General features: G+C 38.2%; 1 protein-coding gene across 1 annotated transcript in view; it reads right to left on the bottom strand.

Annotated features, from left to right (window-relative positions):
• The window catches only part of ADGRL4 (adhesion G protein-coupled receptor L4), a 147,295-nt gene that overhangs the window by 23,501 nt on the left and 110,390 nt on the right, over positions 1-13,404 (bottom strand). The window contains exons 9-13 of the mRNA XM_029063739.2: positions 11,706-11,911; positions 10,670-10,843; positions 5,141-5,344; positions 3,303-3,523; positions 2,890-2,956 (exon numbers count right to left, since the gene is read on the bottom strand). Of these exons, the coding sequence (XP_028919572.1) occupies positions 2,890-2,956; positions 3,303-3,523; positions 5,141-5,344; positions 10,670-10,843; positions 11,706-11,911 (872 nt within the window). The remainder of the gene's footprint in view (positions 1-2,889; positions 2,957-3,302; positions 3,524-5,140; positions 5,345-10,669; positions 10,844-11,705; positions 11,912-13,404) is intronic.

Here is a 13,404-nt window from a genome sequence, read left to right as displayed (position 1 = left end):
AAGGCAGACAAAAGGTGGTCATTTTGAATTGAGAGGAGATGCAAGAGAGAAGCAAACAGGCAGGAGACGAGCAACAAAGCAGGGGAGCATCATTCAAGGAAGCAAGCACTGTGGGGCAAGCATGCAGAGGAAGAAGCAGTGGAAGCACCTGGTGGGGGGAGAAAAGCAGGAGAAGAAGGAGAAAACAACAGAAGGAAGCAGCATGCAGAGGAGGCTTGCAGCGACAGCAGTCCACGTGGCCAGGAACCTCCCCCAACCTTCGGACACAGGATCGACTGAAGGGGCTAGCTTGACCAGCAGATGGATAGTGGACCTTTGGAGTGAGTGTGTGAGAGTGTGCATGTGTCACTCCCTTTCATGTTGGTAAAACTAAGTAAAAAAACTTTCCACAGTAACTTCAGTGGTCTGTGGTGTGGTCTGACTCTACTACTGAAGCTCTCTGGGCCCAGGAAAGACCTGGTCGGTAATAATAATAATGTTGGTATTTGTTAAGTGCTTACTATGTGCCGAGCACTGTTCTAAGCGCTGGGGTAGACACAGGGGAATCAGGTTGTCCCACGTGGGGTTCACAGTGTTAATCCCCATTTTACAGATGAGGGAACTGAGGCCCAGAGAAGTTAAGTGACTTGCCCACAGTCACACAGCCGACAAGTGGCAGAGCTGGGATTCAAACTCATGAGCCCTGACTCCAAAGCCCGTGCTCTTTTCACTGAGCCATGCTGCTTCTCGGTAAGGGTTGGGGGTTCATGACACCAGGCACTGTTCTAAGTGCTGGGTTAGATACAAGCTAATCAGGTTGGACAAAGTCCAAGTCCAACATGGGACTCACAATCTTAATCCCCATTTTACAGATGAGGAACAGAGGCACAGAGAAAGTAAGCGATTTGCCCAAGGTCACATAGTACACAAGTGGCAGAGGCAGGATTATAACCCAAGTCCTTCTGACTTACAGGCCTGTGCTTTATCCACTAGGCCAAGCTGTTTCTTTACTCATAACAGATCTGACAACCCTGCAGCATGGCTCAGTGGAAAGAGTCTGGGCTTGGGAGTCAGAGGTCCTGGGTTCGAATCCTGGCTCAGCTACTTGTCAACTGTGTGACTGTGGGCAAGTCACTTAACTTCTCTATGCCTCAGTTACCTCATCTGTAAAATGGGAATTAACTGTGAGCCTCACGTGGGAGAACCTGATTACCCTGTATCTACCCCAGAGCTTAGAACAGTGCTCTGCACATAGTAAGTGCTTAACAAATACCAACATTATTATTATTATTACCTCATCACACTGGATCCAGACAGACACATATTGTCAGAAAAAATTCTCTGAATATTCAATAGTATTCTATCCACTGACGCATAGTGAAGACAAGTAGCTTGGAACGATTCAGTCTAATAAAAATTGGGTAATATTTCACTTTTAAAATCTGCTACCACACTCAAATGGCAGCCACTCTGTAAGCATTTCACACTAGATATCCTAAGAGTACTGATGAACCCTAAACAGCCCTGGAACTTAATAATAATAATAATAATGATGGCATTTATTAAGCGCTTACTATGTACAAAGCACTGTTCTAAGCGCTGAAGAGGATACAAGGTGATCAGGTTGTCCCACATGGGGCTTACAGTCTTCATCCCCATTTTACAGATGAGGTAACTGAGGCACCAAAAAGTTAAGTGACTTGCCCAAAGTCACATGGCTGACAAGCAACTGAGCCGGGATTTGACACATGATCTCTGACTCCCAAGCCTTGTGCTCTTTCCACTGAGCCATGCTGACTTAGTTTCCACTCTTCACCCATGAACTCATGACAGCTTTGTCTTTGTGTATTTGTCTCTATCTTGACCAGAATTGGGAAAAGCCCATCAAACGTCATGCTTCATCACATTTAAATCTTAAGTTTTCTTGATGTACTTGAGTCTCATAAAAGTAAAGATCTTTTACAACTTTCATGTCCACTTTTTTGAAACATTTATCTTTTTAAAAGCTATACTGCATCACCTTGTGCTCTTTTTTTCACCCCAAACGGATTCATGATGAAGGAAAAAAAAAAGTAATACTGAATAAAGTTAGTCAGTTACCTTAAACATATGAACCACTGCTTCCTTGGTGTTGCCACTGTGCCTCTACTGACAATCCTGGCTATTTCCCAATCATTGTCAGACTTCCCACATTCATTGACAGACTATTACAGTTGGAATGGTTTTTGAAAACTTTCAGCACTTAGAAATACTCTTGGGACACATAAAATGTCTTTATTTAGAAGGAAACACATAATACCTGCCAAATTTGCAGGTTTGAAACCACTTCCAATAAGAATTAAAGGCCCTTTTCCCAGATGAAATAGGGCTATCAATATATGACTTGTCTGCCCATGAGAAATAGCGGGTTCTTGTCTCTGACGTCTCAATTTAGTTTAAAATAGCTTTGATGATGACAGGGTACACCAGAATGATAAAACTCTAAAGATGACAGTCTAATCTTCAAAGATGACCGATCATCGATCAAAGATTAAGTAACGCAACATCCTAAATGCCAGATTATCAGTCAGTTGGTATACTTTCCGTATTCATCTCCTGCTGAGACCCTACTGATATGTGAAAATTGTATCTCCTACAAACTAAATGCTACAAAAATTTTTCTTTCCCCAAAACCGCTAACAGGAAAATATCAACATAGTTTCAATATAGACTTTGTTAACAAATACATTTTTTGGCTACCAAAATGAAATGCCCAAAGATGAATGAGAATAATGAAATGATCTAAACAGGTCAAAGTCACTTTTTTCCTATATTTATCCCACCAGGCAGATATTATTACATGTTAGTAATTATTGGATTCTTTGTGGTTACTGCCCTGAAAAAATTGATAAAAAATGAAAATATACATACTAGAATTATAAGACATGCTGGTCCTATAAAACTCCAAATGAAGTTATTTTCTGTGCTGAGCCAGCATCTGAAAAGTAAATGGTACATCATATGTAAATGTGATTGAATGTGCTTCAACAAAGAAAATTAATTATTGGAAAGAAACAGAAAAAGATAAGGGTTACAATCAGTGCTTGAAGTGAGAATAAGATAGAATTTGGGGCAATTATTCTGTAAATAATAGACTCCATTTTGTCTTCTCTATACCAACCAGATCCCATTGGCCATTAAACAACTGTAAAACATTGGAGTGGATTAAAGTCTTCTCAGACATTGTTGGCTGATTTCAAAAAATATTTGGAGTTGTAATCCCACTTTATCCCTTCCCATTTCAAACACTGTTTAGATTACAAGTCAAAATGGGAGCCACTTACACTTTGGTGGTGCCATAATATCTATAGCCTAATGCTGCTGAAATTCCAACTACCACTGCTGGGCTTAGGTAGCCAAATATATAAAAATTCTTGTGCAAGAATCCCTTGTTGTAGATGACTCCAACAACTATGAGATAGAGGTGTATGCCTTCAATGCACATCCATGCAAAGGCAGCTAAAAAGAAATAATGTAGCAATCCAGCAATGACTGAACAGAAGAGCTAGAAATCAACCAAAAAAAAGAAAGTCATAAACAGTAATTCACCATTGAATATCAAGGCAAAATATCTGAATGTCACCCTTTTAATTGTATCATGGGGGCACTGCAATTACTCATCAACATCAACATCCACTGAAATTTACTGATGTGTACCATGTATCTCTAGAGGAGTGAAATGCATTATGGTATCAGCATCTATATTTTTATGCATCATACATTTCATAAAGAAGAAGAACCTTCCTCTGAAATTGAACAATCATCATTTCAATTCAATTCAATTCAATTTCAATCATCATTTCCAATAAACATGTAGACAATTTGAATCATTATGAAAATCTAGCACGGCATAGGCTGACAATCACTGAATTTGGGACAGCCTTCAACAACTTGGGTTCAAACTGAGGGAACTATAATTCTAATACATCTATAATTCTGTTAATTTATAATGATGCTACAGATACCTGTTTACTTGTTTTGAAATCTGTCTCTGCCCTTATAGACTGTGAGCTTGTTGTGGTCAGGGATTGTCTCTATTTGCTCTTGAATTGTACTTCCCAAATGTTTAGGACAGTGCTCTGCACACAGTAAGAGCTCAATAAATATGATTGAATGAATGAATGAATGAACTGATCCATACAACCTCTTCTGCTCCATATTTGGAAGTTCTGTTTGGTACACTGTGCTTCTGATCACTGAAGTTTGCAGATTACAACAACCCTCTCCTTTTACTTCATGGAGGAATTGCACTGACCTGGACCTTGTTCATGTCTACTTCTTTGTCCAGTGAATAAGTTGTGGTCAAGTATACACGATTTAATGTTTCATTTTCAATGACTTTTAGTGGCCATTTGGAAATAGTTCAAGACCTAGAATACTTCATGGGTTATTGATATTACACCTACATTCCACCATGGTTCTTTTTTTAAAAAAAATCACTAGTAGAAAATTATTTCAATAGTTGAACTTGCTAAACGTGGAAGAGCATTTTGGACAGGAGTTAACAGAACTGTTTGTTTAAGATATAATTTATACTCTATTAACTACTTGCCCAATCATCTACTTCAAAAATAGTTCGATTAATAATTTCTCCCCTCTGCAGCAGGTAAAGAAGGAAGAGAAAAATAGAAAAAGTGCTATGTGGGTCTTGAGTACAATGACTAAATCATAAAGAATTTGGATGTGGTAAGCCGAAAGAGAGGGAATATCCTTAATATCCTTGGTGGAAGGACAACATGGATCAAATTTTACCGGGACTTCCATCACAATCCTTGCATTGAACCACAATTTTGTTTTTTCTGATTCCTACCCCACACCATTTCGTTACTGTTGGCTATCTCATCATGGAAAATTTTTCCATTCATTGCCAAGCAAATATTTTAAAGTAATTCACAAAATTTGTGTATTGATGTATTTACATTAAGTAATTTTATTCTTAACAGGAACCAGTTTGATATAGAGACTACCTATGGTTTTTTTCTCCCAGCTTCCACTCCCAGTATAGTCCAAAGACTGTAAATTCAGCAAATAAGGTTCAGGAAGAAGACTGATTGGGATTTGCCTTTTGCAGAAAAATCATGATATTAGCATTTTTCATCCAATTGCTATGTTGGTCACATACCTTATTACTGTTCGTGTTGATCCCAACAAGAAAAACAAGTTCGGCCAGAAACAGGCTACAGCAGAGATTTTTGTGAATTGTTGTTCTTGTGCTTTGAATTTCACTGAAGAACCAGAAAGTAAAGATGCATATGGCAAGGCAGATCAGTGAAATAATTATTCCTAGTTGAGTGATTCTTGTAAGAATATTGTAATTGGTAATTCCCTGAAGAAAAATAGTAATACAGCATTTAAGAAAATAACTCAGTAATTTGTCAAAGAAACTTCCACTATAATGAATTTCCTCTTTTTTTCATGAAACATTAATCAAAGGTGGTCAGGAACTGAGCAGTGCATATACATTTAGATGAAAAAAAGTGTTGTATTTTTGAGAGAGTGTAAAGTTCACAAAATCAATTATGAACCACCCAGAAATTTTAGTTTCCTGCATTTGTTATTCCTTGGCATAACACATAGCTTTCATTATTGCTAACAGTATTTTAAAATATTATAGCCAAATCTATGGATATGTCCACATTTATTAGATGATAAAGACATAATTAATAAAAAAACACATTTTAAGGGCATTTTGCCAGGCAGTGATTTATCTATATCTTACTGAACAGAGTTAAGGTATTGTAAAGTGCTGAACTAACAGAATATTAAGAGTTCAAATCTCACTAAGACCCTGAAACTGACAATTTTAATTTTCTTAATAAAGTGAACAGTATTCATGATAGAAAGTTGTTATACTGGTTACTTGGAATTCAGTAAAGTAACCACATAGACAGATGGCTTTAGCAATTCCAGTCATAATTTAGTTGGTTATATAACAAATCTAACTATGTAAACTGAAAATAAAACACATATTTCAATTCTAATTAAGAATGTGATTCCAAATTGCACAGTGTAAAAAAATAAGTCAAAGTATCTATGCATGTACTGGAAACATTGTGACAATTCTATTGTAATATATATTACATACTTGATTATGTAATCTGTATTACCACTGAATTACCACTTCTTGTAATCCTTAGTTATTTATCCTATTCCCACTTTTTAGTCAATAATAATCATCAACCTCATAGATTGTAATCTCTAGGAAGGCAGTATTTGTCTTACTTCCATTGTACTCTTCAGAGTAACCCTGCTGTCATTCTAGAAGGAAGAGCATATTCTCTGGGAACCAGAAGACTAGGGAATTTAATCCTGGTTGTCTGTCCTTTTGGGACTATGCTGAATTGGTTTTGGCTTCTAAGTGAAAAACCACTTAGGGTGGCTCATGATGTGGACAGGTACAATAAGAGGTCTGAAAGATAGCTATGTGGGCAGCAAAAGATCCTAGCAGCTACCAAGGTAATCACCTTCTTATGTTTGGTGCCACAGACAGGCATGATAACACTATGCTATGGTTACTCCAGCCATAAACGGGTCCTGTAAGTGGGAAATAATAATAATAATAATGTTGGTATTTGTTAAGTGCTTACTATGTGCCGAGCACTGTTCTAAGCACTGGGGTAGACACAGGGGAATCAGGATGTCCCACGTGGGGCTCATACTCTTAATCCCCATTTTACAGATGAGGTAACTGAGGCACAGAGAAGTTAAGTGACTTGCCCACAGTCACACAGCTGACAAGTGGCAGAGCTGGGATTCGAACTCATGACCTCCGACTCCAAAGCCCGGGCTCTTTCCACTGAGCCACGCTGCTCCTCTGCATCCAAACTCCTTGAATGGGTTGATTATACTGGCTGCCTCCATTTCCTCTCTTCCAACCCCCTTCTAGGTCCTCTACAATCCAGCTTCTGGCCCCTCGTCTTCACTGAATCTGCATTCTCCAAAATCACCTCACTGTATCAAACAGACTGTATTCTCTCCTAATCCTCCTTGACCTCTCAACATCCTAACGAACTATGAACCACTAGCATCTCCTGGAAACATTGTATAACCTTGCCTTCTATGACCCTGTCCTCTCTTTGTTCACCTCATCGGTTTATTCCACTGACTACTCTTGACTCCCATTCCCCTATGTGTGGGGATTCCTTAATCACTCAATCATATTTACTGAGTACTTACTGTGTGCTGAGCACTGTACTAAGTGGTTTGGAGAGTATAATTTTAACTGAGTTGGTAGACACGTTCCCTGCCCAAAATGAGGTTATAGCCAAGAAATGGTACAAACGTTAATATAAATGAATAAATTATGAATACATACATAAGTACTGTGGGGCTGAGGGATGGTGAGTAATGGTGCAAGGTGAATGAGTTCTTTAAAACTGATGATAAGGAGTTTTTGTTTGATGCAGAGGTGGATGGGCAACCACTGGGAGGTTCTTGAGGTACGGGGAAACATGGACTAAATGGTTTTGTAGAAAAAATGATGTGGACAGCAGAGAGAAATATGGACTGGAATAGGGAGAACTAGAAGACAGGGAGGTCAGCAAAGATACTGATGCAGTAAGCCTAAATTGATCAATTTTTAGAGTGTAAGTTCATTATGGGCAGGGAACGTATCTATTAATTTCTCTTGTATTATACTCTCCCAAGTACTTAGTGCTCTGCACATAGTAAACACTCAATAAATACTACTAATTGATTGGACTAGGATAAATGCTCAGATTTACGTGGCAGCAGTTTAGATGGAGAGGAAAAGGCAGATTTTGGCAATGTTTTGAGGGTTGAGTCAACAGGATTTACTGACAGATTGAACTTGTTTGCTGAATGAGAGAGATGAGTTGAGGATAATGCCAAGTTTATGGACTCATGAAACTGGAAGGATGGTGGTGCAATGGGACAGCCAGAGGGAGGGCAGAGTTTAAGTGGGAAGATGAGGACTTCTGTTTTGGACATTTTAAGGGTGAGGTGTCGGAGGTACATTCAAGTAGCAATGTCCTGAAGGTAGGAAGAAATACGATTTGGCAGAGAGAGAACAGGGAAGGTGAATTTGGAATCATTTCTAAAGAGAAGGTTGTTGAAGCCATGAGAGTGCATGAGTGCTCCAAGGAAATGGGTGTAGATGGAGAATAGAACGGGCCCCAGAAGTGAGCCTTTATGAACTCCCACAGTTTGGGGAAGGGAGGCAGAGGAGAGACTAAGAATGAGTGTGCCCAGAGAGATAGGAGGAGAACCAGGAGAGGAGAGTGACAGTGAAACCAAGGTGGAATAATGTCTTCAGGAGAAGGAGTAGTTGTTAATGTCTAAGGCAGCTGACAGGTCAAGGAGGATTAGGATGGGAGATTACAATACAAAAGAGTTGGTAGACACATTCCCTGGCCACAGTGAGATTATATTCTAGGGGGGATACAGACAATAATATAAATAATTTATAATTAAAGTTACGTACATAAGTTCCATGCAGTTGATTGTGGGCAAAAATCAAGTGTCTAATGGTCACAGATCCAAGCACACAGATGATGCAAAAGGAAGAGAGAGCCAGGGAAAATGATCGGGGAAGGCCTCATGGAACAGATGAAACCTTAATAAGGCTTCAAAGGTGGGGAGAGTGGTGGTCTAAAGTATATGGAGGGAGAAGAGTATCAAGCTAGAGAGAGAACATGGAAAAGCAGGCAGTGGTGAGATAGATGAAACTGGGGAACTTTTTAAATTCTCAAATCAACCTCTCCATCTCCAACCTCTCTCCTCCTCTACATTATTGTATCCTCCTCCTGCCTCCAGTATATCTCTGCTTGTGAATCCCATTAATACTTCATGACTAACATGTCCAAAACCAAACTCCTCATCTTCCCTCCCAAACCCTCTTCTCTACGCAACTTTTCCTGTTGGTTGACAACTCCATCCTCTCTGTCTCACAAATCCATAACCATAGCATTATCTTTGACTCTTCTCTTTCAGCACACATTTTCATTCAGTCACCAAATTCTGTCAATTTTATTTTCACAATATCTCTACATTCTATTCCTTCCACTCCATCTGAACTACTACCACATTGGTTCAAAGCAATTGTTATATCCCAACTTGACTATGGGTCACCTTCTTCCTTACCTCATCTTTCCACACTCCATTCTTCTGATCAGATTATTTTTCTAAAACATCGTTCTGCACATTTTACCACTTCTCAAAACCTCCAATGGTGGCCCATTCACCTCTCTGAGCATAAATTCATGGTGATTGGCTTTATGAAATTCAATCAGTTCATCCTGCTTTACCTATTCTCAATCCTCTTCCACAACAATCCAGCCTGCATATTTGGTTTTCTAATGCCAACCTACTTCCTGTGCCTCATTCTCACCTTGTCTCTCTTGCCAGTAACCTCTTGCTAATACTCTTTCTCCTGCCTAGAACCTCCTCTCTGCCACTGGCCTCTTCTTTAAAGCTCTACTAAAATCACATTTCTTCCATGACTATCTTTTCACCTTTTCCCAAAAAAATATTGTGTCCTACACTCGAGTCCTCACCATTAGCAACTTACATATTCACCCTGTCCCTCTTCTCTTTGAACTCTACTCCATCCCTAACCTGAATTTTATTTTTGTGTCTGTTTCCCCCACTAGACAATAATGCTATTGTACTATAATATATGCTTAGTATAGGGCTCTGAAATTATGAACACTCAATAAATACTATTGATGGACTGAAAAAAAATCTCTGCACGCAAACACCAAAAATAACAATAATGACAATAATAATGATAAGAAAATAATAATAGTATTTATTACTAATTGCCTACTGCATACCAAGCACTGTGCTTAGCACTGGGGTAGAGAAAAATAAGGAGGCACAGGGAGGAAGGACAGATGATTAGCTTCAACTTAAATACTAAAGAAACTGCGGTACAGAGATGTTAATTAATTTTCCACACAGCAAGTTGTGGAGCCAGGACTAGAACCTGGGTCTTGCGACTCCTATCCTGTGCTGTTTTTACTAGGATCATAGACCTTCTCATTGCACTTGGCCATTTGCTGCACCTTACTCACCTACTCACTGTTGCACTCTGCAACTCAGTGAAAACATGACTGGATGGGACAAGATTACATCTCACATTTCACAAATCACTAGCACTAGAATCAATTATTTTCCGCACCCTTGGAGTGTCAGGGCCTAGTTCTTTTTAGGAATCTTAATTATCATCATTCTCCCATTAGTACCATGCTTTGCATTCTGAGGGTGCTCAATAAATACCACTGTTCATGAAACCTATTTCCATATATTCCAAGGGATTTAAAGCAATGGATAAAATGTTACTATAGTGGCAAATTCTGATATTTGCGACCTTATCGACACACACTCATTGATTGGGACCATTAAACATTTTCAGGTTTCAAGAATCCTGTAATTTTTAAGTAGTGTTAAAATGAAAATTTTCAATGGGATCTTCCATGACAAACAACGGCAGAAATGCCATAGAAAGGAGATATGCAAATTAAAACTTATTTGTTTGTTTAGTTCACATGAAAAATGTCAGTCTATATTTGCTCAAAGACCATAAAAAAAAGTTGTGATGGGTAAAGAAATTTTAGTTCTCTACAAGGACATCCAAAAACTAATTGCAATTTGAATTCCCCTAAAATCTTAAATTATAAATTGCACTTACAAGAGAGCTACCAGAGGACATCAAAATAGCAAAATGTGTCAGATGGTTACATTTACATGAGGTATGAGTGGAGTTAGAATGGGTCACTTCACAGCCTTCGGTAGACCAATTGCCATTCATTGTGTCGGGTGAATAGTTCCAAAATGCACATTTACTACTGTCTTTATCTGCTGTCTGGAAAAGAAACATAATATTTTTACTGATGGGGAATGTCAAGAAATTTCCCATGAAATAACTGCTGTTATTTCAGGTAAAATGATTTATTTAAAAGCACATGTTGCACCAGTAAGATCAAAGGGATGGAAAGAACACACATCAAATCATGCCTGAGCAATGACAGATTACATTGGATGAAAATACCTGCAGTCCATGTTCTAACTAAAAACACAAAAAATAAAAATACTGTCAGAATGAAATAAGGTTCACTTTTTTAGGGCTTATGTATAAAGTTACTTTATCTATCAAACATACTTGGAATAAATTAAAATGTGTTTTTCAACATACATTGATAAACAGAATGTGCATCAAATTTAAAAAAAATGTTTTGTGCCTCTAAGCATTGGCTTATTTTCTTTAATTCAGAAGCAAAATTAAGCAGAGGCTACTTTAAATGGCACACCCAAAAGGGTAAACTAATAAACATTTCATTTGATATTTCAATTTCCTATGACAACCAGGTGGACTAAAATTATTCTTCAAATTGAAACCATCCAAACTTAACTCTGAAAAGATTGTCTTCCGAAAACATGTTAACTGGTCCTAATAACGTTTTCTCATTTTGACAGTTAATCTTGTCATTTTTTTATCATATTAACTGGGAACGTACATCTCCTTGACTGACAGTTCTTGTAGCACACTGTATGTTTTAATTGTTTTCTTTTAATATCTTAGATCAGATTTCCCAATGAAAGATGGAACAGGGTTTTAAAACATAAAGACCTCAAAACAAAACTGCAGGCATTCAATATATGTAGACACTGTCATTCATATACACGTGTGAGTGTTCATTAAAACCTTACCACAAAAAAAAACTTACCCTTAAATGATTTAATGTAAAAGTAATTTTCTCAAGTTGGTAGAATGTAGGTGGGCTTGAGCTAATTGTGACAGCTATGATTGAAGAGATTACTATTTCCTGTTGCTCTGAACTGTCAGAATTCTGAATTTCCAAGAAGGAGTTTTCAGAGGATGAAAGCAAAGAGCCAATACTGTCATAACGTAAAAATACAACTGCAACGGTGCCTACCAAAGAAACAGATTATGTTTAGTGATGTATGCTTTGTAGTCTCATTAACAGTTAAGATATGAAGGGAATTATAAGTAAAATATTGTATACTTTTTCTATTAAACAAACATCTAAAAGGAAAGATGGCTAATCCTAAAACTCAGTGCTTGAGAAGGTGAAAATTTACCTGCCGATCAGCCAAATAGTCAGGCTACCTAAGGTAGGCTACTTAATTATGAGAGGGAGGGAGGGAGAGAGAGAGACAGACAGAGGGCACAAGAGTGTGTTTGTGTTTGTTCTGTGGGATGAACTGGTGCTTTCCTCAATATAGTTAGTCGGTCTTTCACCTACAACCTGGCACACTGTGAGCCACCTGAATAGTGCACTATATTTTCAATGAGAATCCTGTGTACAAAAGAAAGACTCACTGGTCACTCAAACAATGTCTACTGCATTGAGATCTCAAGTGATAAAATTACATTATTATTATTAAGTGCCATCGAGTCATTTCTGATTCCTAGTGACTCCATGGATATACTTTCTCCAGAACATCCTATCCTCTGCCATAATCCACAACCTTCCTAATGGTTCTTCTGTTATTATTGTTATGGTCTCTTTCCAACTAGCTGCTGGTCTACCTCTTCCATGTTTTCCCTGGACTTTTCCTAGCAATAGTGTCTGCTCCAGAGAATTAGTCCTCCTGATTGTGTGTTCAAAATATGCTATCCTAAGTCGAGTCGTTTGGTCTTCCAAAGGCCACTTTGATTTAATTTGCTCTAAAATCCATTTGTTTTTTGGCCAGTCCACTATATTTGTAAAAGCTTTGTCCAACACCACATTTTGAAAGAATCGGTGTTCTTTCTATCCTATATTACATCATCTAATATAATTAATTCTCACATTCTAAAGGAAGGTTGAAAGGTGGCAGCCTGGAACAAAACCTCAGAAAATTGTAAGAGGCTGTGGGAGGCATGCAATGTTTATCAGACTCATTCTATGAACTAGTGCTTTCCCAAGTGTTTGACAGTTCTGTGCTGAAAGCATTATCTCTGTTTAACTGGCAACATTTGACTGAACATTTTTACAGTCCGGCACTATGCAGTACAATGATGCACTAATAGACAAGGAAGTCAAAAACTGAGCCGTGAAGGCTAGACTTCACTTTGAGAAACAGTTAAAATATTAACAACGATGTAGCCTTTTACTACCCAGCAAACTGACAGGTTACAGAGCTATAATGTTGTCTAACCTTCTGTAGGAATGCAAAACCTAGACTCATCACAGGAGGTTTCCTAAGCGTTCGTCAGTGTCACCTATATGCCTTGCTCAACATCATGTCAAGTCTGAATCACCAATAATGAGCAGCCCTAACATTGTCAGCCTAACGGTGTTAAATCTTTGTGAGCTTCAGTACATCTTCACTAGGATGGATGTGTTCATAGAATGAAAAAAACATTAGCCATTTGTTGTGAACTGAAATTTTAATCAAGGAGAGCAATAGAGCACTGGC

Source organism: Ornithorhynchus anatinus, chromosome 4 (assembly GCF_004115215.2).
Source record: "Ornithorhynchus anatinus isolate Pmale09 chromosome 4, mOrnAna1.pri.v4, whole genome shotgun sequence".
NCBI lineage: Eukaryota > Metazoa > Chordata > Mammalia > Monotremata > Ornithorhynchidae > Ornithorhynchus > Ornithorhynchus anatinus.
Note: the sequence above shows the minus strand (reverse complement) of the source record. Positions and strands in the feature narration are given on the sequence as shown.